This window comes from Meles meles, chromosome 10 (genome assembly GCF_922984935.1).
Source record: "Meles meles chromosome 10, mMelMel3.1 paternal haplotype, whole genome shotgun sequence".
Lineage (NCBI taxonomy): Eukaryota > Metazoa > Chordata > Mammalia > Carnivora > Mustelidae > Meles > Meles meles.
Genome location: NC_060075.1, coordinates 67,448,048 through 67,472,991, shown reverse-complemented (window position 1 = coordinate 67,472,991; position 24,944 = coordinate 67,448,048). Strand labels below are relative to the sequence as shown.

At 37.6% G+C, this 24,944-nt stretch overlaps 1 protein-coding gene across 1 annotated transcript in view; it reads right to left on the bottom strand.

The window, feature by feature from the left end:
- The window catches only part of COL28A1 (collagen type XXVIII alpha 1 chain), a 159,873-nt gene that overhangs the window by 108,995 nt on the left and 25,934 nt on the right, over positions 1 to 24,944 (bottom strand). Inside the window, exons 9-13 of the mRNA XM_046020788.1 lie at positions 24,490 to 24,534; positions 21,847 to 21,891; positions 20,694 to 20,747; positions 5,976 to 6,044; positions 4,763 to 4,831 (exon numbers count right to left, since the gene is read on the bottom strand). Coding sequence (XP_045876744.1) covers positions 4,763 to 4,831; positions 5,976 to 6,044; positions 20,694 to 20,747; positions 21,847 to 21,891; positions 24,490 to 24,534 — 282 coding nt within the window. The remainder of the gene's footprint in view (positions 1 to 4,762; positions 4,832 to 5,975; positions 6,045 to 20,693; positions 20,748 to 21,846; positions 21,892 to 24,489; positions 24,535 to 24,944) is intronic.

Sequence of the window (24,944 nt, the reverse complement as noted above, 5' to 3'; positions counted from 1 at the left end):
GAAACGTAGCTTTTAACAACCCAAGACCTTCATCAAAGCACTAATATCCATGACAGCTTGCTCTAATGTTAGAGCGATTAACTAGCGGAAAAATAAACATAAGCAGGAAAACTAGATTGCAAACTAAAAAGACAAGTGCCTAGTTAACACCATGTAATTTAACAAAAAAAAAAACTGACAAATTATTCCTCTTTCCCAATGATAAAACGAATGAAAATAACACAATTTACATTAAATGCGAAGAAGTCTTTTTCCAGTTCACTCAATTTTTTTTTCCCATTCATTCAGCAAATGCCTAGTGAGTGCAAGGCACTGTGCTAAGTTCTAGGAATGGCAGATAGACCTGCTCCTTTGTCTCACAGAGCTTACAGTCTTTCATGGTAATTAAAAGCATATTATTATGGTGTCATATGGACCAGGGTTCAAGTCCCAGCTCTGCTGTGTGTTAGCAGCGTGATCTCCAACAAAGAATTAAATCTCTCTAAAATTCAGCATCCTCATGATAATCGTGGTAACAGTAGCACCTACCTCAAGCACAGGTGTTAATACGAGGTGTACATCAGAGAGACTTAAAGCTCTTACATACTGAACACTCAATAAATATTGGCTATCACTGTCAAAATTATTTTACTTGAATCTTTTGATTGCCAAGAATGTCCTTTCAGGGCATGTTTATGAATAGGGTAGCCTCAGAGTGAATGGTTTACGGGAGGCAATATGGCAACATGGAGAATGGGCCGCTGCACAGCATCAACACCAAACTCTCCCTCCATCCCTGCATTTGTAGAGTCGACCAGCCAAGTTGAGAAAGAAGACAATGATGGCTTGAAGGAGCTGTGTGTTTCACACTGTTGAGAACAGAGAACTAATGCTCATGAGCAATCACTTAAAGCCATTAAAAAAAAAAAAAGCAGTGAATCAAGGTTTAATTACTATTAACTGTAGGAGTAATGTCCCACATCATCGGTACATTCTCATATTTTCCAGCTGAACAGAAGGGAAGATGAGAAAGAGCAGGTACTTGGGGTGGATACTGAGGGATTCTTTTTAAAAGACAGAAATGCTTCCATAAAAAACGCATGGTGTCCTTTTCAAAAGTCGTGAGAAGCAGTCATAATTATGGCAGACTTATCTGACTACTCAGGAATGCCTCTAATTAAAAAAAACAAAAACAAAAACAAAAACCTGGGAACCACTTGAAATCATTCAAACAAACAAAAAGAACTTTCAGCAGAACTTTTTTCAGTCCCAAAGTAAGTCTTTATTTTACTTTTTTTTTTTTTAAGATTTTATTTATTTATTGGACAGAGAGCAATCACAAGTAGGCAGAGAGGCAGGCAGAGGGGGTGGGGGAAGCAAGCTCCCTGCAGAGCAGACAGCCCGATGTGGGGCTCGATCCCAGGACCCTGGGATCATGACCTGAGCCAAAGGCAGAAGCTTAACCCACTGAGCCCCCCAGGCACCCCTCTTTATGTTACTTCTAAGTAATTAAAAACTTGCAATGTCGGGTTTTTATTATGACAATTTGGTGCAAAACATTTTCATACATTACTTGCGATCTGCCCCACCTTTGTTATGATTTCAGTTCCCAATTAAACCACAGGCATCACAGTGTCACTCTGAGTTGTATAATTGTGGCTTGGAGAGTAAACAAACAAGAACTCCATGTACTGGCAGTATTGTGAAAACTCTCTAGCTACAAACAAAAAGGAGAGTAATACAAATTTTTCATTAACATGAATTTTAAAGGCATACTGGAGGCCCAAAAATAAATGAAAGAAAGAAAGAAAGAAAGAAAGTCAGTCAGTCACCTGGGGTACACATAGAAGCTGATGCTTGGGGCTGCCCTGGGTGGAAGAGTGTGGTTGTATGGTGGAAATACATCAAGAAAATCTAAGAGGGAGAACCAGGAACAAGGATTTTGGCTCACTCCATGGAAAGTAAGGAGAGATTTAAAGCTAAGATAAAGCTCATAAACCTAGGCTCTGTGCTGGGCATAGAGCCTGCTTAAGATTCTCTCCCTCTGTACCACACTACCCCAGTGCACATGCTTGCTCTCTCGCTCTCTCTCTAAAAAAGTCTATGGTCAGTGCATTATTCTTAGGATTAGGTGCCAATACAGATGATATCTCAAGCTTGTTAGCTAAGAAGACGTCTGTTAAAAGTTCAATAACGTGGGTGGCTTTGTTGGTTAAGCATCTGACTTCAGCTCAGGTTATGATCTCAGAATCCTGGGATCCAGCCCTGCATGGGCCATATCAAGCCCCACATGGGCTGCATTGGCCCCCCAGTGGGCTCAGCACTCAGCAGGGAGTCTGCTTGTCCCACCTTGTACACACGTGCTCTCTCTCTCTCTCTCAAATAAATAAATAATATCTTCTTTTTAAAAGTTCAATAACCATATATACATACATGTAGATATATGTATATATACATGTGTGTATAAAAATACACACATATGTATAATACATATGTGCTTTCTAATCAGATTTTTAAAATATTGACTTTTGAGCACTATTTATACAATCTCAATATAAATCCTTCATCAGATATGTGGTTTGCAAATACTTTTTCCTGGTCGGTAGGTTGTCTTTTCAACCTTTTAACAGAGTCATAGAACAAACATTTCCCACTTTCCAAGAGTCCAACTAATCAACTTTTTTCTTTTTTGGATCATGTTTTTCAGAATATGTCCAAGAAATACACCAAGCTGCAGGTCCCAAAGATATTCTCTTATGTTTTATTCAAAAGTTTTATAGTTTTACATTTCACATTTAAGTAATTTCACATTTATATAATATATATAATTGAATACTATTGGATATAGATATCATTTTATGTATGTATATACATTATATATATAATGTGTATATATACATAATTATATATATTATATATATGTTATATATATCTGTCAAAAATATCTCTCTCTCTCTCTCAAATTCTTTATCCACTTATCCATCAATGAACATTTAGTCTGATTCCCTATATTGGCTCTTATGAATAGCAATGAACATGGGAGTACATAAATGTTTTCAAGTTAGTGCTTTTATTTTCTTTGAATAAATACCCAAAAGTGGAATGGCTGGATCATATAGCAATTCTATTTTTAGTTTTTGAAGAACCTCCATATTGTTTTCCACAGTAGCTATACAAATTACATTTCCACCAACATGCATGAGGGGTCCCTCTTCTTCACATCCTCAACAACACTTGTTATTCTTGTATTTTTGATGATAGCCATTCTAACAGGTATGAAGTGATACCTCATTTTGATTTTGATTTGCATTTTCCTGGTAACTAATGATATTGAGCATTTTTTCATGTACCTGTTAGTCATCTGTACACCTTTGCAAAATATCTATTTGAGTCTTCTGCCCGATTTTTAATTGAATTTTGTTGTTGTTGTTGTTACTGAGTTGTATGAGTTCTTTATATAGTTTGGATATTATAAGATATATGATTTGAAAATATTTTCTTCCATTCAGTAGATTTTCTTTCTATCTTACTGAGGGTTTTCTTTGATGTGCAGAAGCTTTTCAGTTTGATGTAGTCCAAACTTGTTCATTTTTTATTTTATTCCTTTTACTTTAGGTATTTAAAACATCATTGCTAAGACCTATATCAAGGAGCTTACTGCTTAAGTTTTCTTTTAAGAATTTTATAGTTTCAGGTCTTACATTCAAGACTCAAATCTATTTTGAGTTAATTTTTGTATATGGTATAAGATAGTGGTCCAGTTTAATACCATTTATTAAAGTAAGACTCTCCTTTCCCCATTGTATATTCTTGGCTTCTTTGTTGTAAATTAATGGAAAATACATGTATGAGTTTACTTCTGGGCTCTCTATTCCATTGGTCTGTGTCTGTTTTTGTGCCAATACAATACTCTTCTGATTGCTATAGCTTTTAGTATATTTAGAAACAGGATGTAAGACGCCTCCACCTTTGTTCCTCTTTCTCAAGGTTGCTTTGGGTATTCAAGATCTTTTGTGGTTCTATACAAATTTTAAGGTTGTTTGTTCTGTTTCCATGAAAAATGCCATTGGAATTTTGATAGATTGTTTCAGGTAGTATGGACATTTTAACAATATTAATTCTTCTGATCCAATCCAGTTGTTTTTATATGTATCTCAGTGAGTAACTTACTGTTCTTTTCTGGGAGAATAATGATTACTTGAAAAGTCAAGAGCATTTCTATACTAGGATAGTCATGTTTTATTCATTTCTTCTCCAGATCTCTTTTGATAGAAGCACTTTTATTCTCTTGTGCAAAAATAGTAAACTTCACAGCTACATAGGCTAGAAGCTGCAAATAACACAGTTATTACCTGTCTACCTTCATCAGTCCTAGCTTGAGAGTATACTCATAAGCTAGGTAATGAGCAACGTCCTTATTCTCAATGATTTTCTCATGGCTCCAGGAAAGTCGGTACAAAGTATAGACTTTAGGCCTAAATCCAGTTCTCCTACCCCCCAGGAGATTTTGACACATGAGTTCTCTTTTCTTCTTGGACAAGCTGATTAATCTTGTAAGAGATTTCAGTAAGAGACAGCCAGTTGTACATATCATGTGTGTGGGGGGGTTCTATCTCAAGCGTTATGAAAAATAACACTCGGATCTGGCCCTTGCATAATTATTGTCTTTTGTTATCCCAAAAGATGCAACATGGGCTTAATTTAACCATTTATTCTAAGCACAAAGGGCACATAAGAACTATATTTGTCCTTTTTATTCCATCTAGAGTTTCTTGCCACTTACTGGCTGGCCTGGCTCTCCAACGCCAATCGGTCCTGGAGCCCCTGTTCTTCCTTCCTGACCTCTTTCCCCCTAAGAGAAAGAAATAATCAAATGAAAGTTTGAGTTTTTTAGATAAAGAATATACATAGCACAAGATACTCTGGAAATTTCAACAAAGATATATTCCAAAATAAGCTTTTCACATTCATAAAGATTAAAAAAAAACATTCTGGAGGAGGAGAAATAGCTTGAATTTAAGTGAACAAATTACTCTAAAATGCTCATCATTCCTTCTTGTGTAAGGGCAATACACCAATTTTAGCTTTCAGAAACTATTGTGTGTGTAGCAATTGGCAGGCTGGACTGCATTAGATTCCTTTGAGTTCACTGAGAGGACCAAGCTAACAAAGCTTGTGCTACTCCCTGCTCCTCTTACCACCATCCTGGATTGCCACGTCTCCTTGTCCCTACCCTGTTCCATTTTACCCCTCTTTTCAGTTCCCTTTCACCCTTGATCTCCTTCAGAATCTTTGCCCAATTGCTCTGCCTATACTACTCCACCTTCCCTGGAGTCTCAGCATGCTTATTGTTTCAACGCTATCCATGGTGATACTTGATGATACCAGAATAGCCTTTTTTGTACTGCTCTCTGTCTTAGTCCTGCACCAAAGTCTTACTGTCCCAATGGCGTAGAAAAGCCATTTAAAGTAAGCACTTACACCCTGTGACATCCTGCATGATGCACCCAGAGGACTCCAGGGGGTTGGGTGTCATAGTACTTTCTAGTTCCCTACAAACCTTTCTATCAACACCTACCTATTCAGCGTTATGTCCTTCTGGTTTCTGTCCCCTCTCTGATTCTTTAACATGAACAGGTGATATTTCTTATGTTAAGATATTTCACATCCCCATATCACTTTTGCATTTGCATTTTGCATTTAAATTTAACATTTAAATTCCATGAAAACTCAACAGAACTAGATGTACGTTGGCGAGAGGGTGGGTATTTGAAGGCAAGACAAATTTTTCATTTCCATCAAATAAAAAAAATACATTGATTATTCTTGTGGTAACTGCCCCAGTGTCCAAGCCAACCACCCAGACTGTAAATACCTTCTACAGGCAGCATCCTTGTCTCTAGAGGGCAAAGCTGAGCAGAGTTCACATCACAGCTTCCCCAACCCCTGCAATAAATTCAGTACTCATCAATGGGGAAAAATACAAGAATTGTTACCTTAATTCCTTGCTGTCCAACACCAGGAGCTCCTGGAGGACCATAAGGACCAGGGGGACCTGGTTCACCCTGGAGGAAGAAACAGTTATGCATTAGGTCAACTCAACAGTATTTGTTCAACAGCTCTTAGATGTATAGTGATGCGGTAGGAGCTCTGAGGGCAACAGTGAAATCTAGGATATTGTCACTGCCCTCAAATTGCTTACAATCCAGCTGGAAGGACAATATAGACCCAGGATTGAATTAACCACTGCACACAGTGGGCACAATATCTAGGGTCCATGAAAATGTTTCCATATTGATGTTTAAAATCAGAATAAAAAATAAAAAAAATAATGAATATGTAACAATGAATCCAGTCTGGATCAAATTTGTCTTTCTCCCAACTCAGTTGTGATATATAATTTTTAACATTGTTTTATGGAGAAAGAAGCCCACAAAAACAAAAGTTTTGGAATCCTGCAGCCCTCACTTGTTTGCTCAACAGGTCTTTATTATGTGCTTCTGACAGACACCTTTGTTTCCTACCCAATGACCATCCCCTCTCCTCTTTCTTTTCCTGCTATTAGAAACCTGAGTTGTTCACATCAATAGAAAGGTAGTCTTTACACTCAGGGCTGTAGGATGAATGATAATTGGTTCAATGCAAGTCTAGAATCTCCTTTCCTTTGCCTCTGTTTGGCCTTGTGGCTCAGTTCCAACAAATGAGATATGAGGACGTTGTTCAGTGCAAAGAGAAAGTTTTACCTCTGCCTCTTCTTTGCTAGTCAGAGATATGATAGCTATCTTGTAACCACGAGATAACAGTTTCTCAGATGACTGCCAGCCATTGAAGAGGACTAGAGGACTATGCAGAAAAACATTTTGAAGTGTCCTAGCTCCGGAAAACCTCACTGAACTTGATCAAACAAAACCCCATTGAGCTACCAACCTTCAAACCTTCTGTTTACTAAACAACAAGAATTCTTATGGTGTTAGCCACAATTAATGAAGATGTCAGTTACGAGAAGCCAGAAGCATTTTCAATTAATAGTCTGCTATGTGGCAGGCCCATCCTAGAATTCAAGCATCACAGAACTAAATGAGACGGAAGTACTCAAACTTTTACATTTCACAGGTGAGGAACCTGAGTCCCAGAGAGGTTATGTGGCCTGCCCAAACTCACACCTCATTATCACCCACAGGTACATGGCAGGTTTCTCAAATTTCCAGTCATGTGGCATGTTGATAGGGGAAAGGAGAGTGACTATTGATTACAGTTTCTTTCTTTTTTTTTTTTTTAAGATTTTTTATTTATTTATTTGGCAGAGAGAGATCACAAGTTGGCAGAGAAGCAGGCAGAGAGAGAGAGAGAGGGAAGCAGGCTCCCTGCTGAGCAGAGAGCCCAATGTGGGGCTCGATCCCAGGACCCTGAGATCATGACCTGAGCCGAAGGCAGCGGCTTAACCCACTGAGCCACCCAGGCGCCCTACAGTTTCTTTTTTTTTTTTTTTTTTTCTGTTTACCAAAATAATACACCTTCATTACAGAAAACTTGCCATATATTGAAAAACATGCACACTGAGAAAATTTTAAATTATCTGTCTATAACTACTACTAATTTCTGGTGCATTTCCTTCTAGTGTTTTATGTACACACATACCTCTAATTTATGTGAAGGAAGATTTCTGAATACTCTCTTGTTTGAGTTAATGAATCCTTCTATTTAAATTTTCATCCAACTTACAGATTTCTCTTTCTCTTCATCCTTATATTAATCAACAGTAAAATGAGATAAGAAGTTGAGACAAACCTTCTCCAGATTGAGGGGAACAAAAGAATTTTCACCAAGGTTAAAGCCTCAGTTTTCCTGGAGGCTTGTGATTTTGAAGAGGACTCTTAATAATGTCCTATTGATATGGTAGGGGCATTACTTTAAGGAAGTCTGCGGACTTTATTCAGTTGCAAAGGGGAAAGAGAAGGGTCAGAGTCAAATCAGCTCCCCAAAAGATATGCCCAGGCTCAAAATTATAACAGAGAAAACCTGTCTCAAAATCAGTTGATTATGAGTTTAGGACACCTTGGCACTTGGGGGAATTGGATCTAAGTTACCTTCAGTTCATTCTTTTAAGTATAAGTCAATCTGGTAGATAATTCAACTTGAATTTTCTTTTTAAAATTCAAAGTTGTACTTATTTGCCTATGTATGTTAAATTTTCTGGAGCAGCCAGATAGTTGCCATTCTTCATTTTCACATGTTCTTGGCCATGGACTTTCTCCACAAATAATATCAGACATAAAGATTCTCCTAAATGTGAAGCTGTTTTCTTGATCACAAAATTTAAGTGCTAGAGAATATTTAGTTTCCTAATTTAGATTCCAAATTTTCACTTCAAAGAAACTTTTCCTTATAATTTCCTGTGCCACAGTCTTGTCAGTTATATTGCGTGTGGGTGACTGTTTCCATCGCTCAAGGAACACCAAGCACTTACTCTGTGACCAGTAATGAAGTAAATATAAAGAAGTTTACAACATCACCCCTAACCTCAAAGGACTAGTTTAAGAGATAAAACACACCATTAAAATAATAATAACATAAGGCCTTAAGTTTCTTATTGTATTCATTCCCTGTCCCTTTTATATTAGTTTGGTTCTGTAATGGATCAGAGGCTTTTAAGTGTTATATTATATTATATATACATAGTATATATTTGGAGGAGAGTTTGAGTTTTTTAAGTAGTGGAAGCTCTGCCCTACTTAGTACTTTTCTGTATGCTTGATCTAAAACAAACAAGAGCACAGGTTGGTGAGAAGTTTTCCTCTAAATATGGATAAGGAACTGGTTCTTTTGTTAACTTGAAATATGTTAATCATCAAAATGAGTAGGAGAAGCAACTCTCTTGCTCTTAAGCCCATGAGCTTCCTTTACCTTTGGTCAAGCACCAATAGCCATGGAGCAATTTTTCAATACTGCTTTTTTGGAGAAGGTATAGGGATCTAAGGGTTATAGAGGGATCACTTTCCCTACCTCAGCACAGCTCAGTAGCAACATATCTTCACCTTTCAGTTATTTAAATTTCTTTCTCAAGAGCTTAGCATCTCAGCATAAGACCTATAGACCAGTATTGGCCTACAATTAATCTTTATCCCGTTCATACTTCTCCCTTCTCTTTCCTACAAAGATTCCCCAGATTATAAAGGAATTATAATATACCATCACTTGGTAAGACAGAACAGGAAGAGAAGAATAACACTCTACTCACAATGATTTTCTAGACGTTCACCAAGACCACATTGCCTATTATTCATACCCCAACCTTCACCAGTAAGTACAAACACACAGAGAGAGGTTGAATGGCCCCAGTGTTACTTGTTATTTTTCTACTTCACTTTCTTTAACCATCAGAAGCATATCCAAAGAGGACTGAGTTAAAGTGGATAGCCCTGGAGGGGGTTTGTTTCTCATGACCTCTATATGAGTGTAAGCATAGGTAGGGATATTGAGGAGGTTAGGAAAACCACCATTTCCTCAGAAATTAAGGATGCTTGTGTTTTGGGCCTTAACATTGAAGGAAGCCATTGTTTAATAAAACCTAATATTTCCAAGCATTGCCCTGACACTTTGTGTATATTATGTCACTCAGTCTTCTAATAATCTTAGGAAATGGGTTTGTTTCCTTATTTTATGATGTGGGATATAATCATCACTTTTTAATCCATTTTTCACCATGCATGGAGTCACAGGGGGAAAAATGGCTTTTTTTCCATTCAATCTAGTTGAATCCTGGCTCTATAATTTACTAACAGTTTGAGTTCTGCAAGATACCCATATGCAAAATGAGGATAATTATATCTATCTTGCAGGGCTGCTGAGAGGATGTGAGATATTGTCTATAAAACATCTAAGTCATAACTAATCACATGATAGCTGTTTAATATGTATAGATTCAATTGTTATTCACCAGACTTTCATTGAGCACCACCCTGGTACTGAGTACCCAGTTACATAATTATTGACATAAATCAGATTACACCTGCACCTTGTAGACATTTACAATCTGGCTGGAAAGACAAATCAATATAGAAGTAAATACAAGCATGTGAATTAGCTATAATAAAGATATTAAGAGAGAATATAAGACTATGAGGCACAAATGTTTAATTCTACCTTAAGGAATTGAAAATTTTCGTATAGTAGAGGAGATATTTGCTCTGAACAAAAAAAAAGTAGGAATCATATCTAATCTGGTAGAAAAGAAGAGGAACAGAAGTTCAGGAAAAGGAAAGAGTATGAGGCATAAAATGATGTGAAAAGTTCTGGGGACAATAAGCAGTTCTGTGGGCTCAAATGGACAAAAATAAGGCAACAATAGGGTCACTGTCTAAAGTAGCAATAGAAATATACAATGAGCCACATATGTAATTTTAAATTTTCTAATATCCACATTAAGGAAGTAATAACATATTTTATTTAACTCAATACATCCAAAATATTATCATTTCAGCATATAATCAATATAAAAATCTTATTAGTGATTTTATTTATCAATTAATACGTGTCTTTGAAATCCTATGTGTATTTAACAATTATAGCACATTTCCATTTAGACTAGCCAAATTTCAAGGACTCAGTAACCACATGTGGCTACTGTATTAAATAGGGTTTGAGGAGGCCGGAGGCTCAGGTCAGAACCATGGAGAGTACCAACAATTAAGTGGGGTGGGAGTGGAAGACCACAGAAATGTCTTGTGGGGAGTTGAGGAAGACAGTGGCTGAGAAAAAGAAATGGGAACTCCAAAAATAGTGTGATAGAAGGCAGGAAAGAGAATTTCAAAAGGAACTCATCATTTCCAAAGACAAACTCCTACTCTTCCCCTCACAGACCTGATCATCTTCCAGCATTCTCTGTCTCAGTGAAGAGCACAATCCATCCATGAGTCAAGCCAGAAGGAGTCATTCTTGACACCTCTCACTCCCTTACCCACCATGTGTAATGCATCGCCACCGCTTTTCCATATGTCTTCTAAATCTCTCTCAAATCCATCTACCTCTTTAATCCTCTAACATGCCTCTTTAGTCTACCTCCAAGTAAGATCACCTCTTGTTCAGACTATAACAAAGTCTTTAGTACCCTACATGCATCCGTCATAGCACACTTTAATTTATTCCTCCCATTGCTGCCAATGCAATCTTTTAATTTTAGTTTTTTAAAAATTTTTTACAAATATTTTATTTATTTATATGAGAGAGAGAGACAGAGCCTGAGCAGTGGGGAGAGGGAGAAGCAGCCTCCGCTGCTGAGCAGGGACAGAATTTACCTCTTCTTGAATAATACAGTTATGAACAATGTAATCACAATTTGGGGTCTTAACATTAGAAAGACACTTAAGCAACTTTTTTTTTTTTATTCCTGATGCAGGGCTCAATCCCTGGACCCTGAGGTCATACCTGAGCCAAAGACAGACACTTAAATGACTGAGCTACCCAGGCAACCCTTAACTTTAGTTTTATCTTTAACCCAAGTGAAACCATTCAAGGACCTTCCCTTTGCTCCTGGGGGAAAGACAGAGCTCTTTATAAGACTTGTGAGCCCCTGCATGGTGTGGTCCCATGGGCTTTCCCATCCCTTCTGTAACTAGTTGCTTCTTCACTCACTACCCTAGCAGCATTAACCTTTGTTCTGTTCCCTGTACTTGCCAGACTCCCTTCTGCCATAGGGTAATAGCACATGCTAGGTGTTCTTACCTCTCTTTTTTCCTGGTCAACCCTTGCTCATCCTTCAAATCTTATTTAAGCAGCACAGCTTCAGAGAGGGCCTCTCTGATCAGGTGAAATTCCTATCCTAGAGGTATTGATAGCACCATTTTCCTCTTTTTCTAAGTATTCATTATAATTACAACTCCCCCGAGATTTTTGGGAGGATGTCATGTGACTGCTCAGTTTTGCACTGTCAATACTTAGCTAACTGATAACATTCCCTCCACCATTCAGGCAGCAAACACTTACTGAGCGGCAGCATGGGAGCTGGTACCATGCTAGCTGCTGGAGGAAACCGGAAACAAAACAGGTCTCGGCTGAGGGGGTTGGAAATCTGGAGATGCTCCTTGGAGTTCCCTCTGATTTAGTTAGGTTTTCAATCAAAAGTAGCTATATATAAATTACATAGTGATATCAAGTACCTATTACACACAGTGTCTCCTACAAACTTACCCAAATAAAATTAAACATTTTCTTTTCAGCTGAAGGAATAACAAATTCCTAAGGTTACACTCTATGGGAAATCAGCTAGGAGAACACAACATGCCTTATTCCTGGCATCAGCTCTAACCAAAGTCAACATCTTTCCTTGCCCTTAGATAACAAATAATGAATGGTTGTCCAAGACTCTGAATTTTTTGAGGACAGAATTTACCTCTTCTTGAATAATGCAATTATGAACAATGTAATCACACTTTGGGGTCTTAACATTAGAAAGACACTTTAGCAATTTCTTTTTTTATTCCTCCCAAATAAGTGTAGCACCAACTTTAATATTTTAAGTCTTGTGACAAATATTCTCATACTTTCCAAATGGAGGAAAATAATGGATGAGCATGCTGCTTAAAATAAGATTTGAAGGATGGTTGTGGAATGATTCGAGCATGGCCAAGATACAGTCCTAGCTGGAACTAGGTGAAAATGTAATGAAAATTGTATTATTATACCAGATTTTAATAACTCAACTCATTTTCTTGATTGCTATTAGGTTAAACCACATGAAGTTGATAACATTCAACCGTGATCAACCCATAAAAATGATATTCATATGGTCAACCTATTAGGAAAGTCATACTTCACATATAACAAAATCTAAGGAAATGTGTGTCGTTGTCCCTAAAAGGAAGGACTGCTTAGCAGCCCATTAGAAGAATTTTTAAGAATCTCAGCTCTGGTGGATACTCCTTGGACTTTTATCGCAATAAAAAAGCCTTACCCTTGGAATAAACTTTATATTCCCTGTTGCGATGCTTCTGCAATTTACTTGAATTTGGGACATTCATGTGATTTTTTTTTTTAATTCTGACATCCCTCTGAAGACCCTGCAGTAACTGATTCAGTTCCACGTTAGTGCCCAGCTTGACTGGGCATGAGGGTTAGACTCAGCACCTTTACGTTAGCAGCATTTGGGGCTTCTTGATCCATCAGAGTCTTTACCTTGGTGGTCTCTGTGCACGTGCATGCACACACACAGCGGTGTACCCCTCCTGCTGAGAACCATATGCATCAGAGATTTGGGAATGAAAATCATCTGCCTTGAAGCCATTGGCTGACATCCCACATGTTCTGGCAGCCAGTTCAAGTTGTCACTATCAGTTTTCTCATGTCAAATGAGTTAATAAGCTCATTTAGAGTCCTGGTGGGCAGATGTGCATGTAGGTCAAAGCCCTTTCCACAACAACAATCGCTGGATTACTAATGATTTTTTTCCCTTTAATTAGGCCCAGGACAGAAATAGCATTTACACTTTGACATCTCCGAAGAGAAAACATTCACATAGTTTGGCAGCTTGGCTCCAATCTCCATTCAACAGATATGTATAATTAAAATTGTAAAGGGACTCTTCCCTTTACAAGGGTATCAATACTGAGCAGTCACAACCTTGTTCAAAGTTGTTAGCTGCCCGGGGAACCAGAAGGCCCATCATTGGTTTGAGACAATTGGAAAAGCTGACACGTTCAAGTACTCAGACTTAAAATGCTTTAGTGAAGCAAAAAATAGTCATTCTGTGAAGAGATCCATAACTTTCAAGTTTTTCTCTTTGATTAATTACTCTATACTAGGAATTGTTGATTCCTATGTATGTTTCACTTGGTTTGCATCCCATCAAGTTAAAAGGAATTCTATCCTATTTCAAATCATGATTTTTTTTTTTATGGTTGAAAGCGACATCTATGATGTCAGGAGATTGTTAGATTTTTGAATTGTGTGAGAGCTGAAATAAAACTACACAGCGTGCTTATTTGAGGAGAAAGTTTAAAATTCTTCATAGTTGTTCATATCTGTAGTGTTGAACTATTTCCAAACCATAACTGAAATATTGGGTACATTTAGTGAGTTGACCTTCTAAAGTTGCAAAACTAATGTTGAGTCGAATCTAGTATTTAAACAATGAACAAAACAAGAATGTATTTTTAAAACTACTAAATCTTCATTAACGATAATTCTGTTCCAGCAAAAATAGTGATGTTATAGAAAACATGAGACTCTAAGTTGTATATCTGAAACTGTAAAAATAAATAAATAATAAGTCCCAAGTCTTCTTGCCTCTCTTTAAAAAAAAGTGAAAGTATAGGGGCACCTAGGTGGCTCAGTTGGTGAAGTACCTGCCTTTGCCTCAGGCCATGATCTCAGGGTCCTGGGATTGAGCCTTGTGTTGTTGGGCTCCCTACTCAGTGAGGAATCTGTTTTTCCCTCTGCCTGCCCCTCTACCCTCTTGAGCTCTCTCTGTCTCTGTCTCTATCTCTCTCTCTAACTCAAATAAATAAATAAAACCTTTTTTAAAAAGTCGAAGTATAGGGGCGAAGTATAGGGGCTCAGTGGGTTAAAGCCTCTGCCTTCGGCTCCGGTCATGATCTCAGGGTCCTGGGATCAAGCCCCCGTGTCGGGCTCTCTGCTCAGTGGGGAGCCTGCTTCCCCCTCTCTCTCTCTCTCTGCCTGCCTCTCTGCCTACTTGTGATCTCTGTCAGTCAAAAAAAAAAAGTGGAAGTATAAGAAAACATTCGATTATTAAATGCAAGAAGGTTTTAATGGGTATGTCAACACTTTTCTGTGTCCCTTTATTATCCCAATATCTTGGGAAAACAGTCAGAATTCCTAGCTATTGTATCCTTCTCCTTTGTCACCTCCCCAAGCTCTCTTATCAAAACCGCTCCCTTAAAGATTCCCAATAATTTCAAGGTGACAAACTAAATGACTCTTTTAGGAGTTTGCCTCTTTGACTTCTCTACAGTAGGTTACTGTTGACAGGTCATTCCATTTAAATACTCATTCATTCATCCATTCGGCAAATACTTCTTTGCTGCATATAATAATTTTTTCTTTCAGATGTGACAGTGGTGCTCCCGACCCCATTGTCACTGGAATTTCTGCCTTGGATTTTGTTTTTTAAACAGTGAAGGACCTGCATTTATTTGTCCAATTCTCCTGTCAATGGTTCCTATCTGAAAGAAGGCTAGCAATGTTTAAAGGAATAATGCATAGAAACTAACAGGAAACTACCAGCTATCAAAAATATGTGCATGGGCTCTCCCAGTAGCTATTATAAAGGTTGACAACCAGCCCTCTTATTTTTATTTTTTTTCCAGCCCTCTTTTTAAAATTGACTTCTTTTCATGGGGCATTTTGAAGAAAACAGGATGTTGTGTAGAGGTGTTTACTATGTTTACAGTTTTAATTTTAGGATTTGTACATTTAGTTTTTATTTATTAAACTTCTCCAGAAGAATACCAGCTACCTGAAAAACACATACTGTGCTTGGAAACCTCAAGAAATTAGGTGAAACCTTGACAGAGTTGGAGAAGGAGGAATAGGGTTCCAAGAATCATGGTGTGGTGCAGAGCCATGGATTGGTCTAACTGATGTGCCCGCACTCCTCTTGAAACATAGATCCCATTTATTCATGGATATGAGGTCCTTTGTTCATTTTGGATGGATGGATCAATTCTTGATTCACTGGAGATTATTTACCCTCACTATATCTATTTATTAAACCGGACAAGACTGGTGCTACTACTTTGTTGGGTTGTTTGTTTGTTCATTTTTGTTGTTGTTGTTTTTGTCTGTTTGGTTGTTTTTTTGTTTTGTTTTGTTTTGTTTTTTTGGTCACCTCAGAAGCAAAAGTGAGTTAAGACAAAGTCTCATACATAAAAGGACTCTGAGTTTCTCATACTTGCTTGTAGTACAAGAAGAAAAATCTTAGGGGATAAAAGCCCTGCAGAAATATATAAATGTCCTGGAGTAAAACAATGTAAAAGGTTATGAGAAGCAAGGTAATTCATTCATTAAGATGAGTTAATACAGAATATAATATCATGGACTTTCTAATTGTTGGAGGATTAACGTGTGGTACTTTGACTTGGGAAAGCCTATCAGGGATATTTCCTAGTGCTTTTTGGCTCTAGCACTAAAGCTCTAGTACTAGAATACTCCAACATGTCAGAAGCTATTTTCTGCTCATGCTACAGTGAGCAGGCCCTCTTCCCAGGAGCACAAAGAGGGTCTTGGAAAGAGCCAATTTGCATAAGATCTGAGAAGGAAATACCCTTCCAAAATAACCTCAGAAAGACATCAAGAAATGGCAAAAATTACCTAATATGGGTTGGGCACACCCAGCATTCTACTGTGTTTACTTGTACAAAACTAATTTTGTAACTTGTTCTCTGTGATTTGAAAGCCCTACCAATCTTGAGCCATTTCTTTTCGGTATGAGAGGGCCCATTCTAGGACCAAATGGGATTGCAACTGAACCATCACAATAGCCTTGGAAGTGGGTGGTAGTGTCCTTAGGTACTCATTTTTTTCCTCAGAAAGAGCACTGTGCTCTCTCCAGAGTTACTGCATTTTCCGTTTGGTCCTAGGGATAAGGCCCTTGTGTGATTATTATGCTAATTGATTTTAGAGGCTGATGGAATGGTCTTCTTATGAGTGCCACTGCATGACCTTCTTCTATGGGGGAGGCTGAAGTGGCCTGAGAGCCACAGCATCATTCTGAGAAACATCTATGTTTTGTTTCTAGGACAACAAGGTCATTCAGGGCAAAATAGGCGCTACTTTACATGTGGAAAATATTAATGACAGAAATGATTTGTGAAACTGGGCCAGCATCACATTTTTCCTGGATTTATCACACGCTATTTCTTCCTTTTGTTCTTTGACCACCTTTCTGCAAACGCTTTGATGAAGAAAACCCAACTACTAGAGCAATAGAATAGGGCTGTAGCTCATGAGAGAAACCAGTCATAAATTCAAAGACATAGGCCCCATCTAGAAACTCTTATGGAATCTTTGCAAATGTTACAAGTCTAAAGGTTTTCTGTTCAAAAGTTTCCTAAGAAACAAAATATTTGAAAGGCACATTACTGGTTTCTTTTTCCCATGCAATTCCCATCCTTCTCTTCCTGCATTTTCAGATGAACATTATAACCAAATAGAAATGCACCTCTCAACAGACTGTTGTTTCCAGCCAGAGTACAAGAGAAAGGGGGCAGAAGCAATTTCCATACTGTCCAAAAGAAATGCATTTATCTCAGGTCAAATACTCAGGAGATGCAGCAATATTCCTAAGAAGATAAATATAATATGGTGGTTAAGAGCAGACTGGCTGGGTTTGAATCCTGGCTCTATACCTTATCAGCTATATAGATTAGAACCCATTGCTTAACCTCTCTTTCCTTGAGTAGCCTAATCTGTATCATGGGGATAAGACTAGATCATGCTTCAAAAGGTGGTATTATGTTAAGTAAGTATTTAGAACTATTTATCTATACATAGTAATTATATAATAAATGCTACTGATTATTATAGAAGTTTCAAAATAAATAATCCTCCCGTGCCCACTAGAAAATGCAGAATTACTAGGTTTTAGAGAGTTTTTGCACAATTTACAATAGCAGTTTCTTTTTTTTTTAAAGATTTTATTTATTTATTTGACAGACAAAGATCACAAGTAGGCAGAAAGGCAGGCAAAGAGAGAGTAAGAAGCAGGCTCCCTGCCGAGCAGAGAGCCCGATGCGGGGCTCGATCCCAGGACCCTGAGATCATGACCTGAGCCGAAGGCAGAGGCTTTAACCCACTGAGCCACCCAGGCGCCCCTACAATAGCAATTTCTTAAAAACATTTTATAATTAGATGGTAATGCATAAAAAGAAATGTCATTATAAACATAACATTATTTCCAGATTGAGGGAAAAAAGAATATATTAAGTCTTCAAGATGTAGAAGTACATTCTGAGACACAAGATGAAATCATTCCCTGAATTCTGACTTTTAAGATAATACACTAATAAACGTATAATTTTTTTAAAAAATTAATGATCAGGCGCCTGGGTGGCTCAGTGGTTTAAGCCTCTGCCTTCGGCTCAGGTCATGATCTTAGGGTCCTGGGATCAAGTCCCACATTGGGCTCTCTGCTCAGCAGGGAACCTGCTTCCTCCTCTCTCTCTCTGCCTGCCTCTCTGCCTATTTGTGATCTCTGTTTGTCAAATAAATAAAATCTTTAAAAAAATTAATGATCAATGCAGCATGCATCTCTGATTGACAGATCCAAAGAAAGGTAGAAATTAGTAATAGTCTTAAAGTATGTGTCAAGAGACTACTTAATTTGTGACCTTAAACCAGAAATATTACTAAAAGGAAAAAGAAAAAGCCATTCCCACTTCATTTGCTCCCAGCAAATGAAGATTTTCTGGATAAAGCCATCTTTTCAATTGACAACGAGCTTTGTGCATTCACATTTAGATGTTTTCTAGATTTGGACATCTAGATATGGACATCTTTTCAATTGACAATGAGATTTGTGCATTCACCTGGCAGTGAATTGTGTGATTAAAACCCAAGTGGTAATTTTATATTATGTATCCTTTACCACAATTTATTTGTTTTTATTTTTTCAAGATAGTATTTATTTATTTTATTTGAGAGACAGAACAGGGAGAGGGGCAGAGGAAAAGAATCCCAAGCAGACTCCAGGTTGAGCATGGAGCCCTACTGGGGCTCAATCTCATGACCCTGAGATCATGACCTGAGCTGAAACCAAGAGTCGGACACTTAACCACCTGAGACATCCTAGTGCCCCCTTAACCGCAATTTTTAAAAAAAAATTTTTAAGAAGACCTTGGAAAATTCATAAAAAGGATTCAAATACTTAGGATGATGTGAAAGCATGAAATTTTCAAGCATGAAATGTTATCACCTCAGATAATTGTAACTTCCCCTAAACACTCAACTATATTTATTCTAAGACTTAATGCACTGTTGGAATTAAAAGCTAAATTTTGCTTAAATAAGTGTATGTGGGGTGCCTGGAAGACTCAGTCGGTTAAGTGTCTGCCTTCAGCTCAGGTCATGATCCCTGGGATTGAGCATCAGATTGGGCTCTCTGCTCAGCAAGGAGTCTAATTCTCCTTCTCCCTATATGCTATCTCTCTCGCTCTCACTCTCAAATAAAATCTTAAAAATAAATAAGTTAGTAAGTAAGTTTATGTTAAAAGAAACACCTAAATAGTAATAGTATGGAACATGAATAGAAGGAAGCAAATGATGGCACCTTTTGATGGACTGCTACTAACCACCTCCCATAGCTACCTGCCCTGCTCCCAGTCCTCCACCGGAGATCTCCAAAGCTGATGAGCCCAGTTGTGCCTCTGCCTCAGGCCAGCCACATGATTTCCAGAATTCAGTTCTCATTTCCCAAAATGAAAACTTTGGGGCCAGGATGGTCTCAAACATCCCTGGTGCCTCAAACATTCTATAATTCTGTCACTGTTGCAAACTCCACCCCGATCCCTGATTTTAAACCTCTTTTTCACAAACATGAAAATTTTCATCTTAGGTAACTAAAGAATCCTAGAAGTAAGTGTTGATTGTCAAAATATTTTTTTCTTGTTTCAGAATCTTACCCACAGCCAAAGCAATTTTATAAAAACTTCTATTCAGTATTCAAGACATACATTTCTTTTCCCCAGAGAGAATTAATCATAGGCAAGGACTGGAAAAGGCAGTTTCCCCAGATGAAGCTTAAGCACACTCCCACTGAGAAGCTCATTCTATTTTAATTTGCCAATTAAAAGTGGCCTGGGAAATCACACATTGTCGTTATCTCATTAAAAATGCTATCCTTGTCACTCTCTTTCCTCTCTCTGGAAAAAGAACACTCACGTAGCCCAACTGCTCTCCACAGCTTCGATCTGACAGTCCCCTTAAAAGACTGGCTCTATCTAGTGTCCACTGGGGAGGGCACCTTCTGCTGTTCTTGCTGCCACAAATTCCACAGATCTCTGGTCACTAACAACACTATTGGATATTTACTATATCCATGAAATTTATTGAGCACTGAGAAGAGTTTAAAAGGTACTAAAAAGCTTGTTTTCAGCAAATTAATGGCCATCCTCATTAAAAAACAGAGCCTTATAACTAGATCTGTTAAACATCCCAGCCATACCATCTTTGGGTTCTATTTGGCTCTTCCTCAACCCCTTCTGCTATCTCGCCTGCTTATCTGTGGAATGACATACAAGCCTGGTACTGACGGTTGAGGATACACTCCTGTAAAGATTTCTAAAAGCTTGATTTTTGTCGGCATGACCCTGCAAATTTCCTTCTTTTATGAACTATATATTGAGTAGACATCACGTATGGGGAAAAACAGTGATTTGAACTGGTTATTTGTTACTGCTTTTCAGTTTCTAGTGAACCATAAAATGACTAAAAAGCAGGAGTAAGAAGGAAATACCTCAAAGATTCTTAATAATGGCTTGTATTTAATAAATGCACCTTTGAGTAACATAATAATAGATCAATCTATGCCACTGACTTTCTGCATGTACTTGAACCCAATTCTGTGTCTACATCTACAGGTCATTCTAGTTGCCAAAGATACATCCTCAAAGAGCCCACTACTTTCTGCTTAATAAAAACACACACCACTATAGCTCACTAGGGGAAAGGAACTCTGCCTGTCTTTAATCAAAGGGTATGATTACCTTATTGCCTTGAAATCCCTTTGGGCCTGGATCCCCTGGAGGTCCACTAATGCCCTGCTCCAAGGTGAAAACCAAGAATTAGTTCTGTATACAAAAAGCCAACCAGGAAGGAATTGTTCATTAGGGTCCCTAGAAATGCTGAAGTTAGAAGTCAGACTATAAATCTGGTTACCTTGGGGTTGCATGTCACCGGGAAGTGGAATGAGATAAAATTGCTCATGTCTTATAGGTTGTTTCTAAAATAGTACTTAAGCTCAGAGCAAACATTTATTCACAAGGTGTTTGCTTTCTGTGTTGCCAACCTTACTGGACACTATTTTCAAAAAATTTTGAATGAACACTTTAAAAAATATTTTTATAAATATTTATGTTTAATATAAATAAAAATTCAGTTTATAACTGAAAGTTGGAGTTTCTAATGACCCCGTGATAACCAGAGTTACTGCCCTGCCCCAAGACAATTCTAGGCCAAAGCAAAGGAGTTGATGGTTAACTAGATGCTGTCTAGAAAATTTGGGGTCAAGTTATAATTTTTAGTAGACTTTTTGAAATACTGCAATTAACACATACTCTCCCCCCACCAAAACTTTAGAGCAGGCCACTCCCCAGACTGGGGGTGGGGGCGGGAAAAAACCCTGATCTAAATTATTTTTCGAAATCCTTGGAATATGTTTAACTTAAATAAATGCCTTAAATAATTATTCCATGCTAGCAAGCATTAAGTACTTATAATGATGGAACAGTACAAATACTGTAATGTAGATAAAATGCATAGTTCTTCCAACTATATTACAGCAGCAAGGCAAAAATAGTTACATCCTGTTTTTAATTGCTCTGGATTTATCAGTATTCCTAGACCTAAATTTTGAAACTTTTATCCCTCTACTAAGTAAACTCATCTGCTATCTTTGGAGATATCTCCTATCTTTGGAGAGCCTGAATTGGTTATTCACAACATTAGGGCAGTGACCGCCAAACTTTCCTGCACATTGGAATCACCTGGGAATCTTTAAAACTACTGATGCCTGGCTTCAAACCCTAGACATTCTGATTGAATTATCAGAGACAGCAAAAGGGCACAGTGGGTTTTAAGAGCTTCCCTGGTGATTCTAATCCTATTATTTTAATCTAATCTAATCAGACACAGACTTACCTGAAGTCCTCTGGGTCCCTTTGGTCCATGTGGTCCTAAGGCTCCCTGTGGAATAAAATGAATGGCAAGTTGCTCTAAATATCCATCATCAAACTGCAATGATTTTAGGTGGAGGAGAAGGGAATGTGTTCTCTGTAATGGCCAATCTTCCCAGATTAACCAAACAGCAAAGCCAACAGATGCAGATGCATTGTTAACAAAATGATCCTAATTAATAAGCCAACTTGAGGTCAAGTTTCCCTTTAGTAAACTCCATGAAAACACAATTTTAGATGTAAGTCCTTCACCTGTATATTGAAAATTTGATCAGAGTAAAGAATTTATTTCTTAAGATTCTTTAGAAAGCAGTACACTTAGTGGAATATTGTTTCTTTCCAACAAGGCAAAGTCAGTTCAACTAACAGTGTAGTGAGTTTCCCCATAAGATCACTCTTCTGCCCATCTTCAAGACATGCAACTTAACAGAACAGTGTTTATACTCAATCCTCTTTTAATGGAAAGTATTTCAATATGTTCCATAACTAGGAAACCCTTTAAAATGTAGTTTTATGAGAATATAGTACAGTCTAGTTTCTCTTTTCTCACTTTTTTTTTCTTTCTCACCAAAATATAACCTGTTCATAACAGATGAACCTTAGCAATTACAGAAAAAAGCAAAGAAACAGGGGAGGAAAAATCACACAGAAGCAACTGCCATTAACATTTTAGGCCATATATGCAATGATTATGTTTCTTTAAATAATTTGATTGAAGGGCATATGCAACTTTGTGTCATTCTTCTCTGGTCTTCCACTGTATCAAAAATATTTTTCCATTTCATTAAAAACGTAATGGAATAATATTCAAGAATATGAATCTATCACACTTTACTTACTCATTTCCCTAGTATTGACATTAAAATTGTTTTAGATGATTACTATTTTAAATAATATTATAATGAACATCTTTGTATATAAGTCATGTCCCTCTTCTGATGGATTCCTAAAGATGATGTTCTGGAAGAGGATGACAGAGACAGGGACAATGAGCACTTTCAAGACTCTCTCACTCTCTCTTATGTCTCGCACCACAGATGGAAAGATAAAGCAAAACTTCCCTCCATAGAGTTTGTTCAGATTTCCAGATTTCCATTCTTACTCCCTGAGTACAGAGCGTACACCTTCACCTTACACACTCCCCATCAGTGCTGAGTATTATGTATTGTCTCCGCGTTGGTTAACTTGATGTGTGAAATAACGTTTTCATGTGTTAATTTCATTGATTTGATGGATAATATATTTGGATTTTGTTTTCATTTACTAACCATTTATATTCCTTTGCTTGTGTCTCTTCAAGTTCTTTGCATCTTGGACTTATGAACTTATATGAACTCCTCATGTCAAGGACACTATTTCCCTGACGCTAGTCATGCCCCCCCCCTTTTTTTTTCCAGATTTTTACATCTCTGACACTAAGATGTGTCTTACCATCAATTCCATCTTCTGTTTATAATTGAAAGCACTTTTTCTTTCTTTTTGGCACAGAAAATAATAGGGCATTTAACAATCCCTGACATCTTAGTCAACGAAATATGATATTAACTCTTTTTCAGCCATTTTCATTTCAAATAGTTTTCACAGTGACTGTTTCACTCTCATTTTTGTTCTTCTGTGTCCCTCCTTTTATACTTTCAAGTCCGTGTCTGTCTCCCATTTTCCATTACCCTCCGGGCAGAATCTATTCATTACTACAGTTTCATTTTGCCCAGAGATAATGACCAAGGCTGCATTTTTCAGATCCATCTGGCCTTTAACTCCATAGTACTTTAAAAGCGTTCACAAAGTCTCAAGGCTATTTAAAATGGTTAGTTACATAGGCTGGTGTCATTACCTTATTCTCTGCTTTTCACCTTTTGCCCATATTTTTTTCCCCTTGTCTCTCTCCCGTAATTAAGATACAGATATTGAAAGAGTTGAGTGTCTTGGTATCATGCTGTTCATAGTTCTTAACTATAATGAAAATTATTTTTACTCTGTACATTTTTGGATCCTTTGTCATTACATTTCAAAGTGCTCTCTGTATATTTCTGGTCCATTAAGGAACTGCTTACCATATTCAATGTTGTCTCCAGTTTAAATACTTTATTCATATTCATTTTTTAGCGAAAGGTAAATACCATTTCAATTGCTTGTGGCTTGCTGCAATTTCAAAATTTCAAACCCCTGTCTCTACCTAGTTCTGCCACATTATTTATAATTATTTCATTAAATTATCCCATAGAGTTCTTCTCTCTGTTTTGAAAAGTGCTTGCTGTTGGTGTTTACATCTGAAAAACAATTCCACTTCGACCAGATTGGAACTTGAGTTGACTTTGCAGGTTAAATTATTCTTTTCCCCATAACATTCTGTAGGTCTGGCCTCAAAGGTTAGGGGGCCACAAGGCAAGGTCTTAAAGGTCCATAGGAAAGGCATGTGGGGGCTCCCTTAGCGAAAGTTAGGTATGGCTTTGTTTTCTGCTTCACATTTTACAGATTTGAAAATGGAGCCAATGACTTTCCACCTCCAATAGTGAGAGCAAGGTAATGAATCCCAGGAATTTCCTCTTACGGAAACTAAGACCCAAAGGGATCACAGTTGTTAGCATTTTAAAAACATGTTCCTTACTTTGTCGCCTTTTATTCCTGGTTTGCCACATTGTCCACTTTCCCCCTGAAAAATAAATAAATGAAATAAATAAGAGGACATTTGCAGTCATTCGGGGTTAGGATTTTTTAAAAAGATTTCTTGTGACATAAGCACTTTGCTGGGTCATACACATGTTTATCCTCAATTGTGGGTTGTTTGGGCATTGCCCTGTGAAAAGTTTTACCCAGGAGTCATCCTTAACTCGACAGAATCAAATCCGTGACACCACCTAGTGAGGCTTAACATGGTTGAGAGGTGGATGAAATTAAAAGGACAGAAACTAAGGTTTACTGAGCATCTAACATATGCTCTTTGCGGGTGTGATTTAATTGAGCCCATATCACAGCTCAATGAGATCAGTTTACACTTTTGTTTTGGAGATGAGAAAACTTAGGCTCAACAAGATGACTTCCCTCTATTAAGCAGCTCAGACT